The sequence below is a fragment of the Passer domesticus genome, chromosome 10, assembly GCF_036417665.1.
Source record: "Passer domesticus isolate bPasDom1 chromosome 10, bPasDom1.hap1, whole genome shotgun sequence".
In the NCBI taxonomy this organism is placed as follows: domain Eukaryota; kingdom Metazoa; phylum Chordata; class Aves; order Passeriformes; family Passeridae; genus Passer; species Passer domesticus.
The window spans coordinates 16,236,391-16,260,740 of record NC_087483.1 but is presented as its reverse complement, the minus strand read 5'-3'; the positions used below and the strand labels follow the sequence as shown (position 1 = coordinate 16,260,740).

Sequence of the window (24,350 nt, the reverse complement as noted above, 5' to 3'; positions counted from 1 at the left end):
AGTGCATAGCTAATGTTTAAATAATATAAGAAAGTGAACAATCAATAATTTGATATCATTAGCAACAGATGTAAAAGCTGTACACAAATGGTATTGTATCAAATCTCAAGTAAACATTCTCAGTGTGCATTCTGTTGAACTCACCGAAAAGACAGCTAAACTACTTATGCTCATAAGTCTAAAAAAGTTTTCAGTTAGTTCAGCTCAGCATGTCAGTTTTGTCTTGTGTCAGCTGATGCTAGAATCAAGTTCTGCTTTAATTTTTTTTCTCCCACCCTGCCCCATCCCCTTAAGGTTTTAAAATGTTCACAGTTTACTCAGCAGCACAAGAGTTAGTGTACAGCCAGATTTGGGAATTAGCAGGTAGGAGGGTGGAGGCTTTTTGTCTCTTCCTGGCTCTGGGTCTGCCACTTGGGGTGTGTGTGAAGGAGATTATAATGGGATGTCCACTCTTTCCAGTCTCTCTGGCATATATGTATATATTTGAAGCAGATCTTATATTAAAACCAGTTTTAAGGGAATGTGTACAGTGGTTGGGAAATAAAAGGCTTAGCAGTTCTACTCTGGGCTTTTTGCCTTCATGGGTGTCTGTAATCACTTGAGGTGGTAATTAAGCTATTTAGTATGTGTTGTAATTGTGTTCAAAATATGCACCATGAATTAATCTAAGATTGCGATGTGAAGCCTCTTTTCCCTTTTTTTATTTACTTTTTTCTTTTTTTTGTTCGAGGGATGCAAGACCTTATAGTACAAATCTCTGCATTCATGACGAGGCCTAATTATGTTTAAACCTGCCTCAATGAAGAATCAGAGATGCCCCTTTTTTACTAAAGAATGCATACTAATAAATGACAACTATAGACCAATGACTTATTCCAGTGGTTCTCAAGCTGCCTTTCTCCTGCCCAGTCCCACGGGGATCCTTTTCTCAGTCTGAGAAATGCTCGTCTGATTTCTCTAGAAACTGATCTTGCTGAAGCTGGGAGAAGGCATTTAACATTGTTGAAATGCAGGATTTTAATAATTGCTTTAAAGGTTTGCATCGATTTTAAATTTGAGTAACAAATAGATACAGGAATAAAAACAACACTTTGTAGGTAACTATATACGTGTATGTGTGTGTATATATATGTACGTATGGAGAGAGGCATTTCAGAATTTAATCAATTCAGGTAATTCTCAAGAGAAAACTTGTACCACTTACCTACTTGTGTCCCAGTGTTTTGGGTTCATAGCATTTAGAATATTTTTTAGCTCTCTTTCTCAATAGATATTTCACTTCAAAGTGTCATGCTTTCTATTTTTATCAGAAGGACTATCACTGTATCACAATTCTTTCACAACTGAAAATCTTAACTGGTGTGAATATTTTCTTTTTGCCTGATGACACAACTTAGCTCAGTGGGAGGAAGTTAGAAAGGCAGCGGGAAGAAATAAATACATTGTGGACTTAAAATTAAAAAGACATACTTTTTTTGTCTGCGTATGAAGAACATGTCATCTTTGCTCCTGCCATCAGTGTCTGTCAAAATATAGCTTTCTGTGGATGTGAGTTTTGAGACTGTGGCTGTCTCAAAGTTTTTGTGGAATGATGAGGCTTTTCAGTTTAAAGGAGGAGGCCTCAATTATCTCTGTTTCAACAGATCAAGAATGTAAGAAAAAGCTTTCATAGCTTCCTTAAATTGAGAATCTGCTTTGGCTCCTCTTTGATTTTTCCAATATTACTGATTTGTTGTTTATGTGGTCTTTTATTCTTGAAAGTTTGTTTGCTTACTTCCAAACATGGATAGACTGAGCAATCTGTTTTTCTTTTAATGTGTTCCTAGAGGCCAGTGTAGGTTCAGAGAGGTTAGAAACATGATTCAGAAGGGCTCCCAGCTTTCTTATTTCCAGGCTGAAGGAACTGAGGATTGCAGCACAGTGATAATGCCAGTGTGAGCCTAGGGAAAACTGTCATTATGTGCTTTGAGGAGGAGTTTTTAATTGTTCCTCTGAAGCAGATGTTGTGGAAGCCTCATGAAAAGGCACACCAGATCTTTCCCAAACAATGTTTCTGACTTTTAAAAATACCCTTTTTACTGATACATGCATGTGTATTTACCTCTCTCTGTGTAAGTAGAGAAGGGGTGTTTGTATATATATAATGTATTTATATGCACACATCTTGACCTTTTGCAGAAATGCTAAGCTTTTTAAGGGACCACATTTCATATCTTATTTGGATATTAATTGTGGCTCTGGCTCTAAAGCATTTAGGGTCAGCTGTGGGGCTCTTGACATTACTGGAACTTCTCCTTTGCTTACTTTTGCACTCCTTACTGTGTATTCATTTCACTAAAAACAGGACTTTTCTTACTTTCTTAAATAAAAAAGAAGGCAAATAATATCAATCATAGCAAACTTGTCAGCATCTAGCTAACATACATGACCTGAAGATCATCTCTTGACTTGGGGACATCCTCTTAGTCAGTGGCCTGCTGTGCTATTTTATGAGGAGAGTAGTTCATCAGTTGTCACTAATGATGAGGAAAAAGTGGCCTCTCTTTTTAAATATAAGTTAAAAGTGTCAAGAATCAGCAAGAATTATAGACCCCTTGACCCACATTAGCATTTTGCATTTCAGCATTGTCCATGTTAAGTGCCAGTTTGGGGGATTTGTGCCTGTGTATTGTTAAAAGCCAGCTTAGCTGCTGCTGTGTTCCAGGGGTGTATGAGTTTTGGCCCCCTTGGCTATTCCGCTCTATAAAGAGGATTAAAACACACCCTTTGGGTTTATTTCTTTAGAGTAATTTTTATCTAAGGTAAATGCATATATGAATCTCAGCTTTGCAGAATGGCTTGTGGCTGTTTTGGGGCAGTGGCTCTCACTGCTCACAGTGCCTGTGCTGTGACAGGGGCTTCATGAGATTTGCTGAGTGGCATCTCCTGTGCCTGTGTGTGGCTGGAGCTGCAGCTAGTGCTGCTGCAAGCAACACAGGCCACACAGTAAAGACTGGAAACCCTTCTGTGGAGAAGCTGTCCAGCCACTTGTCCTGTGTCTTGCTCAAATGATGTCACTGAACTTTTTTTTTAAAAAATGTCTCCTGTTCCAGTACTTTGCTTTCCTCAGTGAGGACCAGTTGTGTGCTGCAGCTGGGACTTCTGCCCTTTTGAATTTTTAGTAAAGAATGGTCATCTCCATTTTCTAAAAAGAAAACATGTTTTTGTTTTAATCTTTGGAATCTCAAAACTAATTTTCTTTTATATTTTAAAAAATTATTTGTGTGCTGCCAAACAGTGACATGTTAGCTCAGAAGAAAAGTTATTTTTACAAAGTAAGCATTAGTGGAGATTAGCTTGAAACAGGAGAATAACTTGAAGCTTAGGTGCAGGCATAAGCTTTCCTGTGTGAAAAGCTGCAAAGTGTCTCTCTGATCCCATGGATTTCATAGAATATGTAACTTCAAGAGCAGAATGGCATTCTGTTCACTTGAAATACCTGATGAGTTTGTATCTCTGACTTGATGATTTGTGTTTGTGTTCTGTCTCCCTCCCTTCACCATCTCTGATGTTACGAATCGGGATCCAATTGCCTGGATCATCTAGGAGGTTTGTACCTCTCACAAAAGATCGGGTCTACTCTTACAGTAGTTCAAGAGGAAGTGAGATACTTTTATATCAAATTATAACATCAGTCCATCTAAACCAGTACTACCTGTGTTTCCGTCAGGCTGTTCTGACTAATGATTCTGCTGCTTCTCCTTTTCCATTTCACCTGACTAGTATTCATGGGTTAGAGCAGGTGGTCACTAGAATACCTTCAGTATCACGGTTTTTTCTGCCAGATGGATCTGGCATGTTGTTCTGACAAACAATGATAACATGATTATGAAGAACTGAGTTCATAATTCTGTATGCCTTTTGAACCTATACACAAACCCAAAAACCTAAAAATAAGATGATGATGCTTGTCTTCTGACAGGTAGCTTTGGAAGCAGTGCAGTCCAGGGGAAGCCCATGTAAAGAATATGACTTTCTATGCTTAAACACTGGCAGAAGACATGTTAACATCCCTGTGTCCCAAGGGATGACTTAGAGCTAGTATTGAGGGTAAGGGGTGAGAAGATCAGTTGCACAAAGAGGCTCAGCAATGTTAGTACACTCTGCTCAGTTTACCTCAGATTGGTGATTGTTAAAGGCCCACTTTTAATGGTGATTCTAAGTGAAAAATAATAGTGATTTCTGCTTTGGTGGGAACTGAATGGTTTGCAACTCAACAAAGAACAGACAATGGCCTTTCCTGTCTGTTTTCCATTAGGCTTGGATAAAGGCCTTTGCTACCCACAGCCAGCGGCCAAACAATTTCTGTATGTGCTCTATAGCTATTTTGAGGTTCTCTGCTGTCCTGCAGGAGTAGGGAGAAAGGTTTTAAAAGTTACAGCTTCTTGTCACATCTGCCTCTCTGGTCAGCCTGCCTTTCCTCCAGTTCTGAGTGCAGGAACAAGTGGCCTAGGCAGAGATCAGGCACTGAAGCCAGTGAATGACTGTGGGTAAATACAAAGATTAGATGCTGACTGAAAATGAGACTCCTCAGATCAGCCCTTTGCACTGAAGTGGTTAAGTGGGCTGTGATTAAAAGAAATAAGTAATTATCCCAATTACAGAGAAAAAGATATGAAATTACCACTTTAAAAGCACCTCCTGTGCTCTGGAGTGGTTCTGTTATTTACAAAGTGGTAGTTCATAATTGTGCAGCAGAAGCAAGAGGGCACCCTCTTGGGTGTAGTGCCGCAGCCTTGTCTCTCCAAGGTGCAGCTGGTGCTGTGCTTTGTCCCCCAAGCACAGCTCCAAAGTTCAAGTCTTGCTCCAGTGAGCAGGATGGTTCTAAGCCAGGAGAAATTGTGGGAACTTTTCTGTCTTAAGCTTAGTGCAGGGTATACCAGAGTTCAGAGCTCTCCCAGCTTGGCCATGACCACTGCTAGAAATGGCTTTTATGATCACCAGGTTTTAAATAATAAATAAAACAAAGAAGCAAACTGAAGCACTGGAGAACAGCCCTGGGTGGTGACATCCTGTCACAATTGAAGCATGGCAATTCTGCCGGCTAGTAACTTATTACAAAACGTTTCTTTACCAGCTTCTTCTTACTCTGGGGCAAAGTGCCTGTGTGCCTGTGGGACTGAAAAGTTCCGGACACGCTGGGTCATGGATGCTGGCGGGTCCTCTGTGTCCCCGCTTGCAGTGCAGTGCTGGGAGACGTGTTACACTCTTGCTCTCCCTGCTGCATCCCTTATTGTGCACAGGAATTTGGTTGCCAGTGCTGTCAGTCAATTCAGTGCCACGCATAAGCCCTAAATGCCCAACGGGCTGTTTGTCAGAATGTTCCTATTAACAACTCAGTGCAAATAAAGTGTGAGGGGAAGGGAAGGTGGAGAAATAAATCTTATTTTAAATCTTTTGAGCTGGTTTTATTTTAAATGGAAAGTTGCATGCAGACCACCCCAAGCTATTGTGCTGTGGTCTGCGTCAGCTGCTTGACTGTGCAAGGAAGATTGGGCTAGAGGTTAAGAGCATCACACAGGGGAAGGGTGCACTGAATTCCTTTTGTGCTGGATCCAGGAAGTTTTAACTCAGTATGGAGTTCAAATACATTGACACACATGGTAATCGTTATAGGATGAGAACAGAATATTCAAATACAGTAACTTGCTGCTCCCATTCTGGGGATTATGTTGGATTTTGACTCTTGTAGAGGTAGTGACATGTTGTAGGGAGGTTTAGAAAAATGAAGGGCAGATGCTATTCTAGAGTGCTCTCAGGGCTAATTGCTGAGCTTAGCACAGTATCTGTTGTCCAGACACAAGTCTCTGCCTACCTAGTGATGGGCTTCAGAAGAGTGGGTGGCTCTGCAATATGACAGTGCTGTTGTACTTGGTTTAAATAAGCTCTTCAAGCAAAGAACTGCAGAATTGTATACCAAGTGAGTGATGCAGAGAGAAAATGAAAACACTGCAATGTCTTTTGCTGTGGTCACACCACAGATGGAGGTAGGTAACAGCCTCCTGAACCAGCTTTTATTTAACTACCATAGGCATTGCTGGCAGAAGTAGTTTATCAGCAGTACTTGAATGTAGACAGTACATATCCATGGAACCCCTTCCTTCCCAGTAAGGTCCTGCTGCTCTGTCCTCAGATATTTATAGTCCAATCAGTACAGCTTTATATTCCAATCAGTACAGGACTGCAAGAGCTCTGAACGTATCCTCAGTTTGAGTAGAACAATAGCAAACAAGGGAAAGACTGTAATTGGGTATGAACATGGAAAACAGAGGATGCAAATGTAAAAGCCCTGTCCCAGGAAGATCTGAGGCTGAATGCTGGTGGCAAAGAAGCTTTGTGGCTCCTGTATTCCTTTCTTCTTAGAGCATTGCTGGCAAGCTGGCCTGTGTCTCAGGACAGTGCCAGCCTCCATCTCCAGTCTGTCTTAGTCTTGCTCCTGTTCAGCCCTGCAGATTTGGTAACCAATCCATAGTTACCAAAGAGCAACAGGGAATCAGATATGAGCACTGTGTTAGAGAAGGAAAGAATCTTGAGGAATTGAGTAATGCACATTTTTTCCATCCAGTGTAACTGCTAATGGCAACCTTTTATTACTAAAGTGGTCGAAGTGACTAGAATCTGGTTTGTTTATAGGGAGTACATGCATGGCGGTGTAGTCTAATGTGATCAAAAAAGAAAAGTGATAATAAGGGAAAAATATACCTATGGAAGCAAGTCAGGTGATGTTTCTGTGTACTTCCAAGTAGCACTGTGGAGATTAACAGCCTGGCAGCCTTTTCATCTTAAACTTTATTTTTATAGGGGTTTATAACTTGGCATTGAAGTCAAGAGTGGGTGGAAACTTGGCAAATGTGGTTCAGCCCAGAAAGTGAATGTTATTTATATTTATTTCTCACCAAGTTTTCAAAAACACTTGGTTACTGTTTTTATGTTCTAACAAGTAATAATTTGTTGGTTTCAGTGACTTATTCTCTGTGTGCTCCTCAAACTACAAATAGTTCAGAACTTTTTCAGCTCTTCTGAAACTCCTAGCGGAAGGACTCTTTATTTTTAGGGTTGTCAGTGATGTAGCAGGATGCTCCAAGTATTTCATTACCCTGAACAACAGCTTTATTCTACTTACACCTGCCAAGTAGCTATTGTACCTTTGGAATAATTGCATTTGGCTAGCAACAGTGTGTATTTAATGGCATTACTCAGGTGCAGGCTTAGTGCGGAGAGGCTGAGGAGGCGACGGTATGGTCATGGTGGCTCTGAATCATCTGTGTTTTAGAACGTGGTCTGAGGCTGTGACAAAGCAGCCCCTCCTCACTGCCCAGCCTGCACCTCTGTATTGATGACGGGTCCATCCCTGCAATTAGCACTACCCCTGTTGCATATTTACATTGATTTCGTGTCTGTTCCTGAAGTGGTATAGAGCTTTCTGTGCCTCATTTCAGGGAGGCCTTCTGACATCATGAGGAGCAGCTTTTGAATAGGGATTTTCAGTAATTTCAGCAAAATGAAATACTGCATTATGTATCTGACAGCCTGTGAGTAACACAGCAAAGTGGTCATTTGCTGACAATAATATTTGTGTATCACACATTTTGCATTGCCTTTCATAGTTGAAATACAAGTAAACACTTAGGAATTCAGTTGGGTTGAAGCATTAGGTTTTGTGGGAAAGTGGAATACATAGTTTTCTTAGAAATTAATTTTTATTTTGAATTTTCTTAAGGAAGTATTTAATAGAAGGCTAAAGATGTTGTGGGATTTTCCTTTTAAAGAATGGGAAGAGTGAGTTAAAATTTCTTACAAGGAAATTCTGGGTATTAATTTACCACAAGGAAATTCTGGGTATTAATTTACCTAGTTGTAAAATTCACTACTTGTGATGTTCCAGAGTGACAGTTCTAAAAATAGTAACTGTGTGTGTATGCATGTGTTCAGGGCATGACCCTCTCTGCCTTAGATTATCTCTGGAAGGTGAAAAGAGCTGTCTTTCTATTTAGAATAAAAGAGAGCAAGTCATCACTAATCTGTCATTCTGAGCATTAACTGTGTAAAGCTTCAAAGCTTTATATAGATTAGGTTTTTAAAAAGAGTTCAAAACCTCGTACAGTTGTTAATCATTACACAAGTTATAACAGTATTATGACCTTTCTGAAATAAATCTTATCTTGTTACTTGCTGAGACCAATACAGGGATGAGGTAGTGGTTTTCTATGATGACATGTTTCTAAACACTTACATATCAGATCAATATGAAAATGCCTATTCACTTGCACATAGGAAGGCTTATGGAATGTGCAGCCTACTGTAAAAGGACTTCTGATTGCTTAAAATTACCTAGGTAGGAGTTATATTTGGCACTTGCTAAACTTCATTTCCTATTTCAAAGGGTACTTCTAGAGAAAATTTAATTTTGTAATGTGTGCATTTAGTTTTGCAATTAACTGAAAAGATACTGTGCTATTACTAACATAAGATATTTGACAGGGACAATGCACATCAGTATATAAAACTAGAGTATACGCATTTAGTGTGTACTGTTTAATTTTTAGTAATGTGATGTCACTTAGAGATCGCTGTTGTGCTGCACCAAGTTTTTTTGAGGAGAGTGAAGGCTCTTTCTTTCAAGTGGGCATTTGTGCAAAGTGCATTAAAGTTTCTGGACAAACTCATGGCAATGAGGCTTTGGCTATAGGAACCATAGCTTCAAACTTTTCTCCTGTGTGAATTCCACTGTTTTGTAATAATGCTTTCACACAACCAACATGAGTCTGCTGTGGTGCACCTGGGTGAGCTGATGGTACTAGAAAGGTTTATCCACACACAGTGCAAGGTAGGGTTTATGTGGAAAAGATAATAGTTGCCACGTTTGTAGTAAGAAGCAGTGCCATGAGCTGCACAGGGAATGGCCTTGTTTCCATTTGGTTTGTGTGAGTGGATACCAGTTTGAGTTTCTTTCCTTTACCTAGATTCCAGTGATTCTGAAACACTGACCACTTTTAAAGGTTAATCAATCTGCTGTGACAAATTCAAATGTTAGTAACAACATAAATGGAAGTGTCCAAGCATTTTTTTTCAGGGAAGGAGGCTGGGAAGGATACTTGCTGTTGGTTATAAGGAGTCTTTGTGAGCTGGGGATGAAGCCTGGGAAGTCTGAAAGAATGTGAATTATTCTTGTTGCTTTTACTTTGTGTTTCTTTTGCCTATGTTTCTATGATATATCTATGCAATTTTAGACTTACAAAGTAAAGCAGGTGCTGTTGTGTGCAGTCACCTGCAATATAATCCTTGCCCTAAGTGCAAACTGAAATGACAGCAAGCTAATTTTTCTTTTTTAACAGTGGAAAGAGTGGAAAGAGAAAACCTTTCAGACTATTGTGTTCTTGGTCAACGTCCCATGCACTTACCAAATATCAACCAGCTGGCAACTTTGGGAAAATCTAATGAACAGTCTCCTCATGGCCAAATTCACCACAGTACTCCAATCAGAAACCAAGTGCCAACGATGCAAACCATGATAAACCCTGGGCTCCTGTCTCCTCAGCTCAGTCCACAACTGGTGAGGCAGCAGATAGCCATGGCCCATCTGATAAACCAGCAGATTGCTGTCAGCCGACTGTTGGCCCACCAGCACCCACAAGCTATCAACCAGCAGTTCTTGAATCATCCGCCCATCCCTAGAGCTGTCAAACCAGAGCCATCAAATTCATCGGTGGAAGTCTCTCCAGATATTTACCAGCAAGTCAGAGATGAGCTGAAGAGAGCCAGTGTGTCTCAAGCTGTCTTTGCAAGAGTAGCATTCAACCGCACGCAGGTATCCATTTCTGTTCTATAACCAAGAAGGGCAAAGCTGTGGCTCTTGTGGGGCTGTATGGTTGTTGCGGGTCAGGGCAGGGGGCCATGCCATAGAAACGGGTCACACCACTCTCAGTTTGTTCTCCAGTCTCTGTCAGTTTTGAACAAGGCTGTTTCTTCCTGGAACAGCTGTTTGTTTGCATTTGGCCACTCCTGTGCCATTACCTGAGCTTTGTTCTCTGGCAGTCATTCTGCTCATGGGAGTTCTTCCTTGAGCTCCTCTCTGTGGTTTTAAACTTCCACATTTGCCACTGCCTGATTGCCAGGAAGAAGTAATAAGAGACTGAGAGTCAGAGGTGTTTTTGGGATTCCTTCTGATGCTTCCTCAGTTCCTTCCTGTGCTGCCGCAATTGCTGCCAAAGGCTGCTCCCACAAGAAATGTGTAAGGAAGGTATGCTGGGAAAAGGATCTGTCTTTTGTGGCAGATTGTTGTTTGCTTTTGTGCATCTGACAGGTTCTCTCACTCACCTAGTGAAATGCAGATGTTGAAGTGATTGCATGGTAGTATCAGCTTAAGCCTGGCACATGGAGTACCCAGGGTGAATGTGTGCTGGGAAAGGCAGGCCATTTACATTTATCCTGCAGGATACAATATGTGATCTCTCAATTCTGATACTCTGTAGCAAGGCTTAAGAATGGAAAGTGGCTTAATATTCAATATTGGTATGAATTTCTTTTGTGTAGCTGGAATTGTTATTTGAGGTAAGATTCACCAGCAAGAGAAGAAAAGGGGGAGTGTATATCTCTAGGAGGTCTGTCCCTTGCCCCATACACTGCCTTCATCTGTTCTCCTAGATTAATGGTTTTCTTTGGCACTGCCATTTTGGAAATGCCATGTTATGAGGGAACTAATTAAAGTATGGAGCACATTTTATTACTTCCCTTCTTCCATTAAATTCATAAGATGGCTGCACTCAGAAAAAAAACACTTGAGTTCTGGGGTTAGCCTGGAGGATATCAAATGAAAACTACATAGGAATGTATGAGTATTTCCTCTTTAAAATGCTGCTTTTAATTTGGAAAAGCTTTTCATCCCTCTGGGATCATAACCTGTTGTACATAAAGCCTGGTATAATCAAGGTGGATGGTATTGACAGAATGACATATTCTGAACTGGAGCAAGAGGTCAGCAATAACATTGCCAGTGAGAGTTTTGTCACTGTCAAGGAGCATGAAGCTCTCCTTTAGCTACACTGGGAGACCTGGGCTGGTAGTGCCCAAATCTGCTACTAAATCAAAGGCTCATTCCCCAACAAGAAAGGTATTACCTGCTTCTCAGCCCTCCATCACAAATAATATGATGTACATACTGATTCCAGAACAGGCAAGCCTTACAGCATTCATAAAATATTTGCTTATCTCTCAGCAGTGTTTTGTTAGTCAGCAGTGCCCTAATACAGAAGACCAGCGGTCTTACACAGGGTGCATCATGTCCCCAGGAGCCATCCCTGGAGCAAAAGAGTGTAGATACACACTTAGGTTTCCATGTCCTCAGCTGTTCATTCCAACTTAAATCAAGCTCCCCTCACATCAGGAACTGCTCAGGGTATTTAGAAGAGGGGCTCAGGCAGTCAGTATTGCACTGCATAATAGAAGGTGTGGGATATTCCCACACATCCATGGTAGAGAAGCAAACTCTGTAAAAGACACTTGGAGTGGAAATTCCAGGTCTACTCTCACCTGCTTGCATCCCCCCTACTGCCTCTGAGGTACAGAGAGGCATGTGTTTCTCTCTGGAAAGGTTTGAGTTTGTTGCATTTTACTGAAGTGCCAGCATTGGAAACTGGAGGTCTGCTGTTTCTCCTGATGGTACCAAATAATAGATGCTGTGTGCCAGCCAGCTAATAATGGCATTAATCACTGCATTATGGGCCACTGCTTAATCTTTCTTCATGGTAGCTCTGTGGTGCACATTAGCCTATAATTAAGTATAGCTTCATGAAATATGTACTGTGAGGCTTGTTTAATAGATAAACTATTCTCTAATTTATTTTAAAGTCCAATGACCTACATACTCAGTGCTGAAAAGCCCCTTCTTACTAACATTATTTCTCCCCTGAGACCTTCCATCTGAGCAAATCTGTTAAATGAAGTAGAGGAAGCTTTGATCCAAACTAGGCTAAATCCATCGGAACAAATGGCTGACACTTGTATGTGTGTGTGGGAGGGACAACGTGAGGAGGGTCAGAAGATGGAGAGATTAAATTGTATGGTTTGTGAAACATCCAAATCTTCCTCTTGGAGTTGGAAATACGTAACTGAAGACAGCAATATTTGTTTATACCTGTGGCCATGTTGTCTACACACAAAGCACTTCAGGCTGTGTGACAAGTTCTGTACCTTCCCTACATACTGTAGAGGGTGAGGAGGTTTTAGTGCACAGAGGGAGCTGATGTCTCTGCTTGGTCTCAAACAGTGCAGTGAAGTCAAAAGGCTGTCAGTACAGTGCAGTACTGGTCCAGTGCAGGCTGGAGTTCTCAAAAAATGCCTACCTGGCTGAAGCCTGCATTGTCTTTACATCAGGATAACTTCTAGGTGATGATGGCCCCTGAAAGCATGCGTTGGCCAGTGGAGATACTGAGAAAGGGGAGGCAAGACGAGGGGGCCTGATGGCCAGGGCTATGAACTTCTTCCTGGAGGAGAATACGCACATGGAGTTTGGCCCATCTTTGGGGCAGAGTCCTTGTACCATCCTTCAGTTTATTGTCTCCTGATATAGCATTCAGATTGCAACCAAAAGGTTGTAATAACCAGAACTTGCTTATTGCAGGTTGTAATGTTTTGATAAATTGATAGATGATGCTGGTTACAGGACAAAGTAGGACTAAGAGGACTATTTTAAAAGGAACTGCATGAAAAGGCACCTTATGCTTTGCTGGAAAGCTTTTCAGCATGTCTGGAGGGGCTGAAGTGATCCCACTCTTCAAAATACAAACTGGAAAATAGGTAATTTGAATCCTGTTCTGCATAAAGAAAATGAACATATTATTCTTTTCCTGGTTTGCTCAGCATTCCTCTTTGCTGCAGGCTCTTGAAGTTGTAGTCAAGGCAGTTTATTGGGCTCTTCATAAAGAGTCCAGACAATTTAAATCACTTGATCAGTGAACTGCTGCTCTCCTTGGGAGTGCCCAGTGCACTGCAAAGCCTACAGACTAAAGGAGTGTTTCGGTTTGTATCTTTCTCTTTTTTCAAGCATCTTTTTTTTTTTTTTTTTTTTTTTTGCCAATGTTGTGATAAAATAGCCAAAACTAGTAAAATGTTTGGGTGAGTGGCCAGTGCTTGTTTAACTGAACAGCCTCTGAAACGGGAAATATTCTTGAATCAGAGGCTTTTTAAATCAAGTCATTGTGAGACTAGATACAAAGAGATCTGGATAAAAACACCATCATGTCCAGGCTGCTTGTAACCTTCTTCCCAAAGGGCACTGCTCCCTCCTTCCTGCCCTGAGTAGCTCCATGTGGCAATGTTGGCTTCCCAGCCTGCGGATGGGGAAGCGGCACACACCCAGCTCAGATCCTGCCTGGGTAGATGGTGCCAACCACATTGCTTTGGATTAAAGGAAGTAACAGCCTGAGGAGGAGGAAACTCCTCCAGCTTCAGATGTAGTGAAGTTTATGATGAAATAAGCTCGGTGATCCTCCATGGTCAAGGAATTTGGTCACACCTTGGCTGCAGGTGTGGGTTGAGGTGTAGGGGAACACAGGATTGATGCTGGGTGTTGCCCCAACTTCTGGTGGAACTGCAGGCAAGTCTAGGGTTCCACAGTGAGGAAGAGGGAAATATCTCTTATAGGTGCTATAAACCTTCTTATAGGTGCTCCAAACCCTCTTATAGGTGACCAGTGACACCTTTGTTGGCATACAAAGGTGTCACAGGTCAGCTATAAGAAGGTTTGGGAGCTCTGACAGCAGGAGTGTGGTTGCTAGGGAAGTAAGGCTTTGGGTTGTGACTCCTTGTTTTAGTTCTGCTTTATTTGGCAAAATTCCCCCAAACAGGGGTAGGTTCAGAAAAGAGTCCTCTACAAGGCATTAAGATCAGAAATATGGTTTGTTGAAATAACTGACTCTTCCACCTCTGTTTGCTTCTGAGCCAAATCCTGGACAGAATTCCTCTGGCAAATAATCTTCCCTTTAACTCAAATGAGAGCAACACAAGGAGCTTTAATTCTCTGTCTGGTATCTAGTGAGACAGTCATGCTGCATTCATTGCTATGGTGTCTGCCCCATTGTGCACAGACTTTCAATTAGCCAGGCTTCTGGTTTGGGTTTCTGGGGGGAGTTTTTGTTGGTTTTTACCCTCATAGAAAACTCTCTCTTATAGCATGAAACCCTTTCATGCTGCCTGCTTGTTTTATTCTTGGGTGTAATGTGGCACAAGCAGTGTTCTGTTGTACTCACAGGAAAGAAGGCAGTCTGTAAGGGAAGGGATTAATAAATTGCAGATTTTTGGTACATGGGATATTTGTTCCAACAGTGGGTTTTGCACTGCCCAAAATTTCAGTTTCAATTAACTTAATTGTATTCAATAGGCTGAATGAAAGATCTTAAGTAGCATGTGAGTCAGGCTTTCAGAAATGAGTGCTTGTTGGAGGTGGCTGCTGCCTGCTCAGCTGATGCAAAGGAGTCCTGAGCTTTGGAAACAAAGGCACAGATCCACAGTGTGCACAAGCTGTCTTTGCTCATTTCCCAGCATATTTCAGGATAAAGGTCTGACATACATGTCATACAAATGGTGGCACTTTGTGGCTGCAGGTGGTCGGTCTTTCTCTGCCTCCTTTTCCTCATGCATCCACATTCAGATCCGCATGCACATCCTGTCTTCCCTCATAAAAACAGATACCATAATAAAAAAGAGGCTTTATTAAACTAATGCAATAAAGCCGTTTTCTTTGAGGATTTAAGCACTTCATTTTTAATAATAAAAATCAAATTGTCATTGTTGCACCCTGTATAAGTTTTATTCAAATCACTCTCTAAATGCTTTGTGCCTAAGGAGCTCTCTCCTGAGATGTATGTATTTTAGCATTAGTTAAATGAGTTTAAGAACAAGGCTTATGCTCTGGCTGTAGGCACTGAATCTGGAGATCAGAAGATTTCTTCTAAATGAGGGACTGATGTGATGTGTACACTGGAGTGTACTGGGTGACTATCTGTTGGTCTCCCATTCATGGAGAGTTAGTCTCATAGTCCATCAAGTTCTGAGGTAACAATACAAATATAGCACCACACATCTTGACTGTTGAGAAAGAGCTGGTCAGGGAACAGGGTATAAAACCACCCTGATGGAAATGGTGACAGAATGGATATGAAGGTGCTTGGTTTGGCTAACCACTCAAAATTTTCCACTGATTATCTAAAACAATTTTGTTCAGCAAAATTGGGCTGAACACATTGCCAGGATAAGCATTTCTGATAGACTTCCAGCACTTCTGCTTCATATCCTAGCTGGAATTAGGAAGAGATGCAAGGGAATGGAAACAAAGCAGTGAGCATTTGAAAAGGTACTTGAGTCCCAAGAAGCCTACAAGTACTTCATATAGAGGTTCTTAGCGAGTGCTGTATATTTAGAGGCAAAGAGAAGTATTTCAGAATTGTTGAATGTATCTCGTTCAGCCCAGAATACAATACTGAAGGTGAGACCTGGAGTAAATGCAGAGAGGCAGAGAGATGTCATGATAAAATCCTGCCTTGATGTGAGAAAAACACAGCGGGTGGAAATGCTTTACTCCTTGAAGGGCTGTGAGAAGTCAGTGCTTCTGCTGCAGAGCTCCTGGACTGGCCTGCTGTCTCCAGCTTGCAACTGCAAGTAGCAGACAACTGTAAATATAAATGGTCATTTTAGCCTGACAAAATCAAGTTTGTTGTTGTATGCTCAAGGTACAATTATGGTGTAGTTTGGTAGAAATGAGTAGCTAAGCAGGGCTTCCCTGGGTGCTGCCTTCCATGATGGAAACAGGCCTTGTATGCTGAGAGGGGACAGGTTGACATCACTGACCTCTAAGATCCAGATGTTAAAATAGAATAAATCTCTACGTTTTCTCATCCTGCTCAGGGTCACATCTATCCTTGATGGAAAGCAGAACAGCTTTTCTGTTGAGACTTGTCAGTATAAGTGCAGGGCTTAAAAGTACTTGGAACTCTAAGCACTGCAGAAGCAATATTTTTCTGGTATTTCAGCATTTTCTCTGTTGCTCTTGGCCATAGCTGAAGTATGGAGAGGCACAAATAGACTGAAAGTCTGAAAAAGTGTTTATGCTTTTTCAGTCTTTCATATATATAATTTCCTTATGCAGAACATATAAACTGAGGTTTAGCACATTAGTTGGGTTTATTTAAATTTTTGCCTCGGCCAGTGTTTTGATTGTCCAAAGCCTATTCTGAACCTCTTTAACTTCAGTGCCTGGTTTTGTAGTCAGATGGCTTGGGTCGGTAAGAGGGAGAGCACGACTTCCATCCAAGCCATCAAACGTGATGTGTGTGAGACCCTGTCCAGTGCTTGGGAATCTCCTGCTGCCCCATGGCCCTGGACATCGAGGACACGAGTGCCTGGGCTGCACTCCAGCAGCACCGCCTCGCCCCCAGCCAGATTGCTTTTCAAAAGTTCCTGTTGCAAAAGTGTCCTGCCTTTGGCCACTGGTAGTGCAGTCTGCTGTCCCACTGAGATCTCACTGACACCCTCTCCAGGCCTGGGAAGCAGCCCTGTGGGAAGAGGGCACAGAGGCTTTGCTCACCTTCTGTGTGCTTTGCTCAAGCCTGTGTTTGCCTCAGAGGCTGGTCAGGTTGGTCCACTGGGTGTTGGAGCCACATGGAATAACATCCGCTCTACATTGAACTGCATCATCTCTCCGAAGCTGCTTAAAAAAAGATTAGGTGCCAGTAAGGTTTGGGTTGTTTCTCCTGGAAATGCTGTAGTTAATAAAAATAAAAGAAGTTCACAAATGGGGTTTCATAGAAAAATGCAAAGCAAACTCCTGTGACAGTGACTTTGCTGGCCTGAGGGGACTGCATTTCAGCTAGTTTGAAAAAACACGGTCAAAATTACTCCTGCCTTAAATAGATTCAGTGACTTTTTTGTTTTGATTGGACATGTGCTTTTTTCTCCACCACAGGTATTATTTTCTTAAAGCCAATTATGGATCCAGTGTGTAATTTTAAAAATAGTGCAAGTTCCAAGGGTAAACCAGGCTCTGCAGCGCCCTTGTCTTAGGGTGATCACACCCCTTGTTTGCAAGCACAGCCTGTGTGAACGTTATACTTCATCAGTTGCCTCTTCAGCAGCCGGTTTAAAAATGATGCAGAGGAGTGGAAAAGCAAAGATATTATCAAGCTACATGTCCTAAAATGTATCCTGGGAGCTGTGTTCTATGTAGAAGATCTGTTTAGCTATTTAAAGTTATACTGAGACTTTCCAGTCCCTGAAGATGATCTTTTAGGTTTGCAGAATTGGTTACTCTGCAAACTGCCAATTTTTTCATTTTTATTTTTTAATATGTGAGATGGAAGTAAGTTGGAATGAGCTAATTTAGCCAATGGAATTTTATAAGAAATCTATGAATGCTGTGGGTTTCCCTCCCTCACCCCCTCCAGTAGAAACATAATTTGGAGAAATGAAAACAGTCTCTGGCTGGCTTTAGGGCTTTCTCAAAAATAGAAACAGTAGGGTTTGTCTGGCTGGGCCAGTTTCCTCACCACACACCTGGTGTATATCACTTTAAAAAATACATTATGCCTCATTAAATTACAATTAAATGAAATCATGATCATTTGTTTTTCTGGAAGGAAGATGTTTTGCATATTGAAAGCCTAATTTGTTGCAGGTGACAAAAAGGCTGAACAGATTATTTAATATCACTTTATTTTTTATAATGTTGCTCACTGGTTAGTTTGCGTATACTTCAGTAGCTCAGAATTATATTATTGTCAACGTTATTGCTCTCAAGACACTTTATTTTATTATCCTCCCCTATCACTCAGCTATCTGCTGCTGCTGTTTACCACTGTTGTTGTTTATCTTCAGTTGCAGGAGGACACGAGATTTGTCCCTCATGAGTCAGTTTTCTTATTAGCTCTCCTGCTGTTTACATGGCTCCTAAGCTGCCAAAGCACTTAGAGGAGCTGCAGAAAAACCCTCCTGGCAGCCAGATTTCCTACCTGTGGGCCTGGAGGGGCACAGGGAGCAGGGCTCGCCCCTGCCAGCGGCTGCTGTGTCGCGGTGCTGGGGAAGCAGCGAGTCCCCCTGGAGCAGGTGCCTGCCTTGGAGCAGAGGCTCCCAGCCTGCTGATGGAACAGGCGTGCTGCAAAACACCGCTGAGTCCCTGGAGCAGCTCAGGCTGGGACCCTCACGGGAGCAGGAGTGCAGGCACCAAATCTACCGCATGATAAATCAGAGCCTGCAAGCACAAGGGTTGGTATCTCGGGCAGTGAGATACGTCTTAGTGCTATGAGCAAGCCCCTCGTACCTGTGAGCCTCTGATTTACATACAAAGTCAATGACTGCATGGAAAAGTAATTGCTGGCATGCTTTCACGTATGTTTCTGCTCTCCATTTTTGAAATTGAACCATAAATTTTATGAGGCTAAACTGGGAGGGAGAAAAAAAACTGCCTTAGAGTCAGCTCCAGTAGCTTTCAGGTCCCTTTCTTTCATACTAAACTCATTAATTTTTGAAGTTGAGTTTTTCTTTTAAAAAGAAGTTTTGCATACGTATCCTTTCAAAGACACAGGGAATTAGAAATTTAGAGAATCGGTGGAACCAATATTTCCTTTATTTACTGCATTTAAAGAATTTTTCACTGACTTTATGGGAAATTTTAATAAGGAATTGCATCGGTCTTGGAATCATGCAAGTTGCAGCTTTAAGCTCCTGTATGTACATTTTTGGTTAACCTTCCCCAGCCTACGAGCCTTTCAAACTTTAGAAAGCTTTTCAAAATGTCCTTATCTTCTCTGAGAGGTGGTAAACCCTGAAAAAGAAGCCAGGTATGGGCATGCAGTTGTGTTGAGGTCGCACAAAATAGCAGAGGACAGCCCAGCACTGCTTGTTCCCAAAGAGTAGACCTTTTTCACCAGCCAGCTTCTCTCTTGCATCTAACTTCTGAGTGGTGCTAACCATGCTTCCATTCCCAGCTCCAGTCCTTCTGGTGCCCACACCGATCATCGCAGACAAATGTAATTGGGAGTGTCTCAGCTTGATTATGTAGGTGAGGAGCTGAAAAGATGGAGCCTACCTTCATGTTGTGTGTGGACTAGTGGTATAAACTCTGCTGAAGTGGAGGTTTCACCTGTGTGTTTTAGTCTAGGTGTTTAATAGCAGATACATGCAGGTCAGTTGGTTTTGTCAGGAAGACTGGTAAATAAGGTCGGTATATACTAAAAATGTTGGCATTTGGTTTATTGGCCAACTGTAGTGGCAGTGCTTTTAGGAAGGCTTTTTGAAGGAGGCTCTCTGATATGGAAGAAAATAAATGAAATCTAAATATTACAGGGCTTGGGGTATGTGGCTGCTTTCTAGTAACATTTTTCTGACAGGAAAGGAGTAAGCCTTGCCTGTCCTTGGACCCTTGCCTAGGTCCTGGCTGTGAAGTAACTGCAAAGCACTGGTGTCAGCAGCCACAGCGGGGCCGTGCCGGGGCATGCAGGGTCCCTGTGCTGTGACTGCTCCTCTCCCAGAGCAGGCCAAGGGGAGCCCTCCAGATCCCACTGGGATTTCACAGGGCTTCTGTGGCCAGCGTTCCTGGGAGCAGTGGTGCAGCCTCCGGGTGACAGGAGGGGAGCGGGAACGGTGTCAGATGGCTCAGGGAATCCGACTGGCAGAATAGCCTTTTGAAATAATGAGCACGTCGAATTGAATATTAACAGTAAGATATCTTTTTGATATGTTACGTTAAGGTGTAAGTAGCCTTGATGGGCAGAAATGGTCCCTCTCTGCTTCCTTGCACACCAGTACATTAAAACAGGTATAGTTCAGAAATTTGCTGTTCCTGCTCTTTGGAATGAAGTCCCAGTTTGTGAAGTGTCAGATATGAGGGGGTGCCTGGGGGAAGCTGGTGGCACACGCTGTGTTCTTGGTAGTTTTTGTTGGCCCTGATCCAGACTTGTGTGCTTGTCTTTAACTTTTAGATAATCCACGGAACTGTTGAGTTCAAGTGCGTACTCTTACACATAAATTTAATCCCATCATTAGATTTAAGCCTCTTTTAATGACATTTTCATCTCTCCTGTTCTTTTATTTTTTAGAAATGCTGTGTAATGACTTTTGTAAAAACTAGATTAATATGGTGTTCATTCACAGCTGCAATGTGAAGCCTGTGATATTTTAAAATGAAGCATGAAAGAATGGGTTAAATCCCTAAAGCTAGATTCGAAGGTTTTATTATTGCTTCATTTTTCTCCTTTCAGAAATGACTGTCCAAACTGAAATGAGCGGACTGTAACATGAAAACCCAGCCAAACATTTTTCTTTATAAACCTCCTGCACTGTTTAAATGTCGAAACTAAATTTACCAACCTTGGCAGATTTGTCAAAGATGAACAGGATTGCCAAGCGTTCCCAGCTTCAAGTAAAAAGAGAAAGAGAGAGAGAGAGAGATCTAACAGCTCCTAAAATATTTGCAGCAAGCACCTGGTGATAACTGCAATTTCTTCTAACCAGTGCACCTACCTTCCTATCCAGCATCTCCATACACAGAAGCTTATTACTGTGCCAGAATAGGACAGTCCCAAAATAAACTCCAGCCCCCAGAAGACAAACACTTTCCTACAAAATATCCCCTCAGGGAGAGCCCATGAGATTCTGATGTAGATTCTCAGTATTGCAACCCAGCTGGTTACACTAAACAAATTTTTAAAAACCAAAGAAACCCATCAACGCATGACCGGCTTTTTTTTTTTTTCTTTTTTTTTTCTTTTTTTTTTAACCAGGGTTTGTTGTCAGAGATCCTGCGTAAAGAAGAAGACCCTAGGACAGCTTCCCAGTCCCTCCTGGTGAACTTACGGGCAATGCAGAATTTCCTCAACCTGCCTGACGCGGAGCGGGACCGTATCTATCAGGATGAGAGAGAGAGGAGTATGAACCCAAACGTGAGCATGGTGTCTTCAGCTGCCAGCAGCCCAAGCTCCTCCAGAACACCCCAGGTAAGATGCAATCCCTTGCTACCTGTTTGTTGTCCAGATAATTCCAGGAAAGGAATGTCTTTCCACCCTTGCCCTGTCTGTTGCTCCCCTTGCCCAGATGAGTTGTGGAAAATCTTTTGTAAGGTTTTGGAATGGCTGTTAAGAGACATTTAGTAGATGTCAGCAAGACACTGTGATGATCATTCTGTCTTTAATCAATACCATAAGGCAAAAGAGTATGTAATGTTAGTGCCTGAAGAGTGCGTGTGGGCATACATACTGGCTGTGTTTATATATTTCCATTAAATGGCTATTATAGAATATATTATGGAAAGACAGTGCATGCTTTTTACCTGTGTTGATTACCTTCTTCGGAGCACAGGGAATTTCTGGACTTCTGGTTCATATATGTTGCCATACAAGTGCCTAGTGAACAGAGGTTGATAGTGCATTAGATAGATGTTGTTAGAAAATACTGTGCTCCTTATTCTGCACAGAAAATCACAGTCCCTGCGTTAGAGGTTTTTATAAGTAAATGTTTAAGGTACACAAAGTGAGATGGACAGCATGCTGGGAAGAAAGATGATGCTTACAGCTCCCAAGCAGCTGTTTTCTTACTCACTTAACTGTATGTGTTTATTAATGAGCTGTTGCCGCCCACTCTTGCCTGAGTAGGTTGTTCTTTGCACTAAGAAAGAGCATCCACAAACTACACTGTAATAGTCATCCCCCCCTTGTACCAGGCTGATGCAGTCCCACACTGTACTCTGCAAAGTGAGGGTCCTTGCACAAGGCTGCTGATGAATTCCTGTCAGGACATTTGCCTGACTTGAGTGTGAACTTTCTAACAGTACAGACGTGATGTGTCAGTTCTAGCACTTCAGTGATGTTTAGTAAACGGGCCTGTGTAAGCCTTCTAATAATATCAGTGATCACTTCTCATTGGATTCTGTAGTCACAGCTGTTAAAATAAGTAAGCAAGCACTGCTGGGGGGAGTGAAGTTAAATATTCAAACTGACTGTCCTTAGAGAAGGTGTGTTGATTTTGTAGAAACTGTTGAGGTTGTTCAGTTTAACCAGACATGTAGGTGCACTTCACCGAATATGTGATGTAAAGAACTGTTTTCACTAAAAGTAAGCTTATGCTGTCAACCCATATTTGACACTGAATTTTCATTGCATGGGAAACTCATTGTATGCTCCGTATCTTTTTTAGTTACCTTTAGGTGAAAATAAATATACATAGGGATTTTAATAGTGGGTACACTATTTTGCTATTTAAGTAGTGTAGCCACTTCCTGCATTCGTATTGATCCATTAAAGAATTAGCTTACTCCTGCTTACATTTATTGCAATAGGTTTTGTACTAGAATCAAGCACTGAAAGGAAATCGAGAATTTAGATGCAATCTGGTGAGAAAAAAAATGGGATCTTTTGCCCCATTTCATTCCTGTGTTGAAATATGCCATTTTCCCATACTCTAGCCACAGCCAGTGCATGATTTAACATAAAGACATTTTTTGCTTGCCTTTTTAAGAGCTAGATGTTGCTAGAAAACCGTAGTCTAGAAGTATAAACCAGCACACATTTGCCTTATTTCAGCTTGAAGAATCCGATAGAATTCAGTGAGGTTTTTAATCAGCAAAAGCAGCACACAAAGGTTTGTGTACCCAGTGCTTGCCTTGTGCCCGCTGTGTAACATTTCCCCAGCCCTCAGAGGGCCAGCACCAGTCAGCACAGGTGCTGTTTTGACAACTTGGACACCTCTGCAAATGAGGCTCTTCCCAGCTCCCGGGCAGGCAGCACGGCTACTGCGCTTCCCCATATGCCTGCTATTAGCTCTGACGAGACAAATGCCGGCCTCGCAGGCAGCGCCAGCTCCCCGGGCAGCTCTCTTACCTCCCCTGGAGCGGGGTGATTTGGGGCAGCAGTGGTAGGAGCTGTAGCAGCCTTGCAGGAACTGTGTCAGTGTGCCAGAGAAGGTGATGGAATGGCAATTGGAAACACGGTTTCCATAGATACCGATATCCTGCGGCAAGGCTTTTGGGATTGTGTGTGCTGGGTAGGAGAGGAATGGCAGATACCTGTGGAAGTGCTGGTGCTGGGGCTGGCATGCAGGCAGGTGTAAGGGCATGCAGAGTAACCCAGCTCTCCCTGCCTCTGAGCCAGCCCCAAGCCACCCTTTTGTGATATCCCTGGCTCAGGACCTGCCTCAAGGTGAGAATGAGAGATTGATCCAGAAAATGGGGTACAATTTCTGTGGAGATGCTCTGAGCTGTTGGGAGTTGTTGTGTGCACACAGAACCCCAGCAGTAAGGGGCTGGGTTGCAGTGGTAAGGCACTGTGGTTGCAAACACTATTTTCTTTTTTTCCCCACTGTTGGCAATAAGATGTTTCAATAGTGTCAAGCTCCTTCTTAATATCAAGACCAGCTTTGAATCTAGACTTCCAACATTAAATACTTTATTTTAGTGACTTTTGGTTGGTACTTTCCCTTCCTATTTTGGTGATTAAAATAAAAAATGGTCCAGCTTTCAGGGTGTGCAGGGTAGGCTTTTTCCTGACATGTGGCTGTGGACCTAGAAGTGTAGGAGGCCCGTGCAGTATGGAGTTATATTTTAAAACTTTCTTTTACATGCTAATTTTGTTCTTCTCAGGATCTCAGACATCCATAACAGCCTTTGAGGCCATGGTGACCTCAGCTGCTGTGCTAGCCAAAGGCTCGAGTGCCTGGGAAGACTTTTTTATACCTGACAAATCTCCATTAAATCAGTCCTGACAGACTTGGACAGTCCTTCTCCTTTCCATGAACTCTTTGTTGTTTTCTTACATTTCCCGCAATTGCCCTAGCTCTCATCTATCTGTAAACATTGAATTTCAGAGCAGGGTGTCCCTGTGGGTCCCCGTGCTGCACTGTACCCAGCTCATGGCGTGTGGATGGCAGTGGTTTAGCCCTGGCCTCCTGGGCCATGGTGGCCATGCTCTGCCCCAGCTGCTGTGCAGCTGCCTCTGCCTGCACACGGGGCTGGCCCCAGGGAACAGGGAAATCTTACACCCTTTCTGTGCGTGTCCTGCCTGTGACAGGCAGGGAGCAAGCCCAGAGCAGTGCCTGCTGAGCCTGGAAAGGGAGAGGACACAGGTTGGTTAAGGCTTTATCTGGAAGTCGTAAGGAAGAATGATCAGTCTAGTGTGTTGTCTTGACTGATTTTGGCTCCATTATTAATGTGGCCTCCATACAGAAGAGATGTCAGGAAGAAGATTTGGAGAACAACAAAACAGAAGTTCAGAAGGTTTGATTTTGCCTAGTTAACCTTCCTATTAACAAATAAACATTTGAGCATATCTGCCTAG

General features: G+C 42.3%; 1 protein-coding gene across 6 annotated transcripts in view; it reads left to right on the top strand.

Moving 5' to 3' along the window:
* Positions 1-24,350, top strand: part of SATB2 (SATB homeobox 2) — a 131,743-nt gene that overhangs the window by 69,397 nt on the left and 37,996 nt on the right. For all 6 annotated transcript variants that reach the window (XM_064433990.1, XM_064433989.1, XM_064433993.1 and 3 more), the window contains 2 exons: positions 9,375-9,847; positions 20,808-21,020. In XM_064433990.1, coding sequence (XP_064290060.1) covers positions 9,375-9,847; positions 20,808-21,020 — 686 coding nt within the window. The remainder of the gene's footprint in view (positions 1-9,374; positions 9,848-20,807; positions 21,021-24,350) is intronic.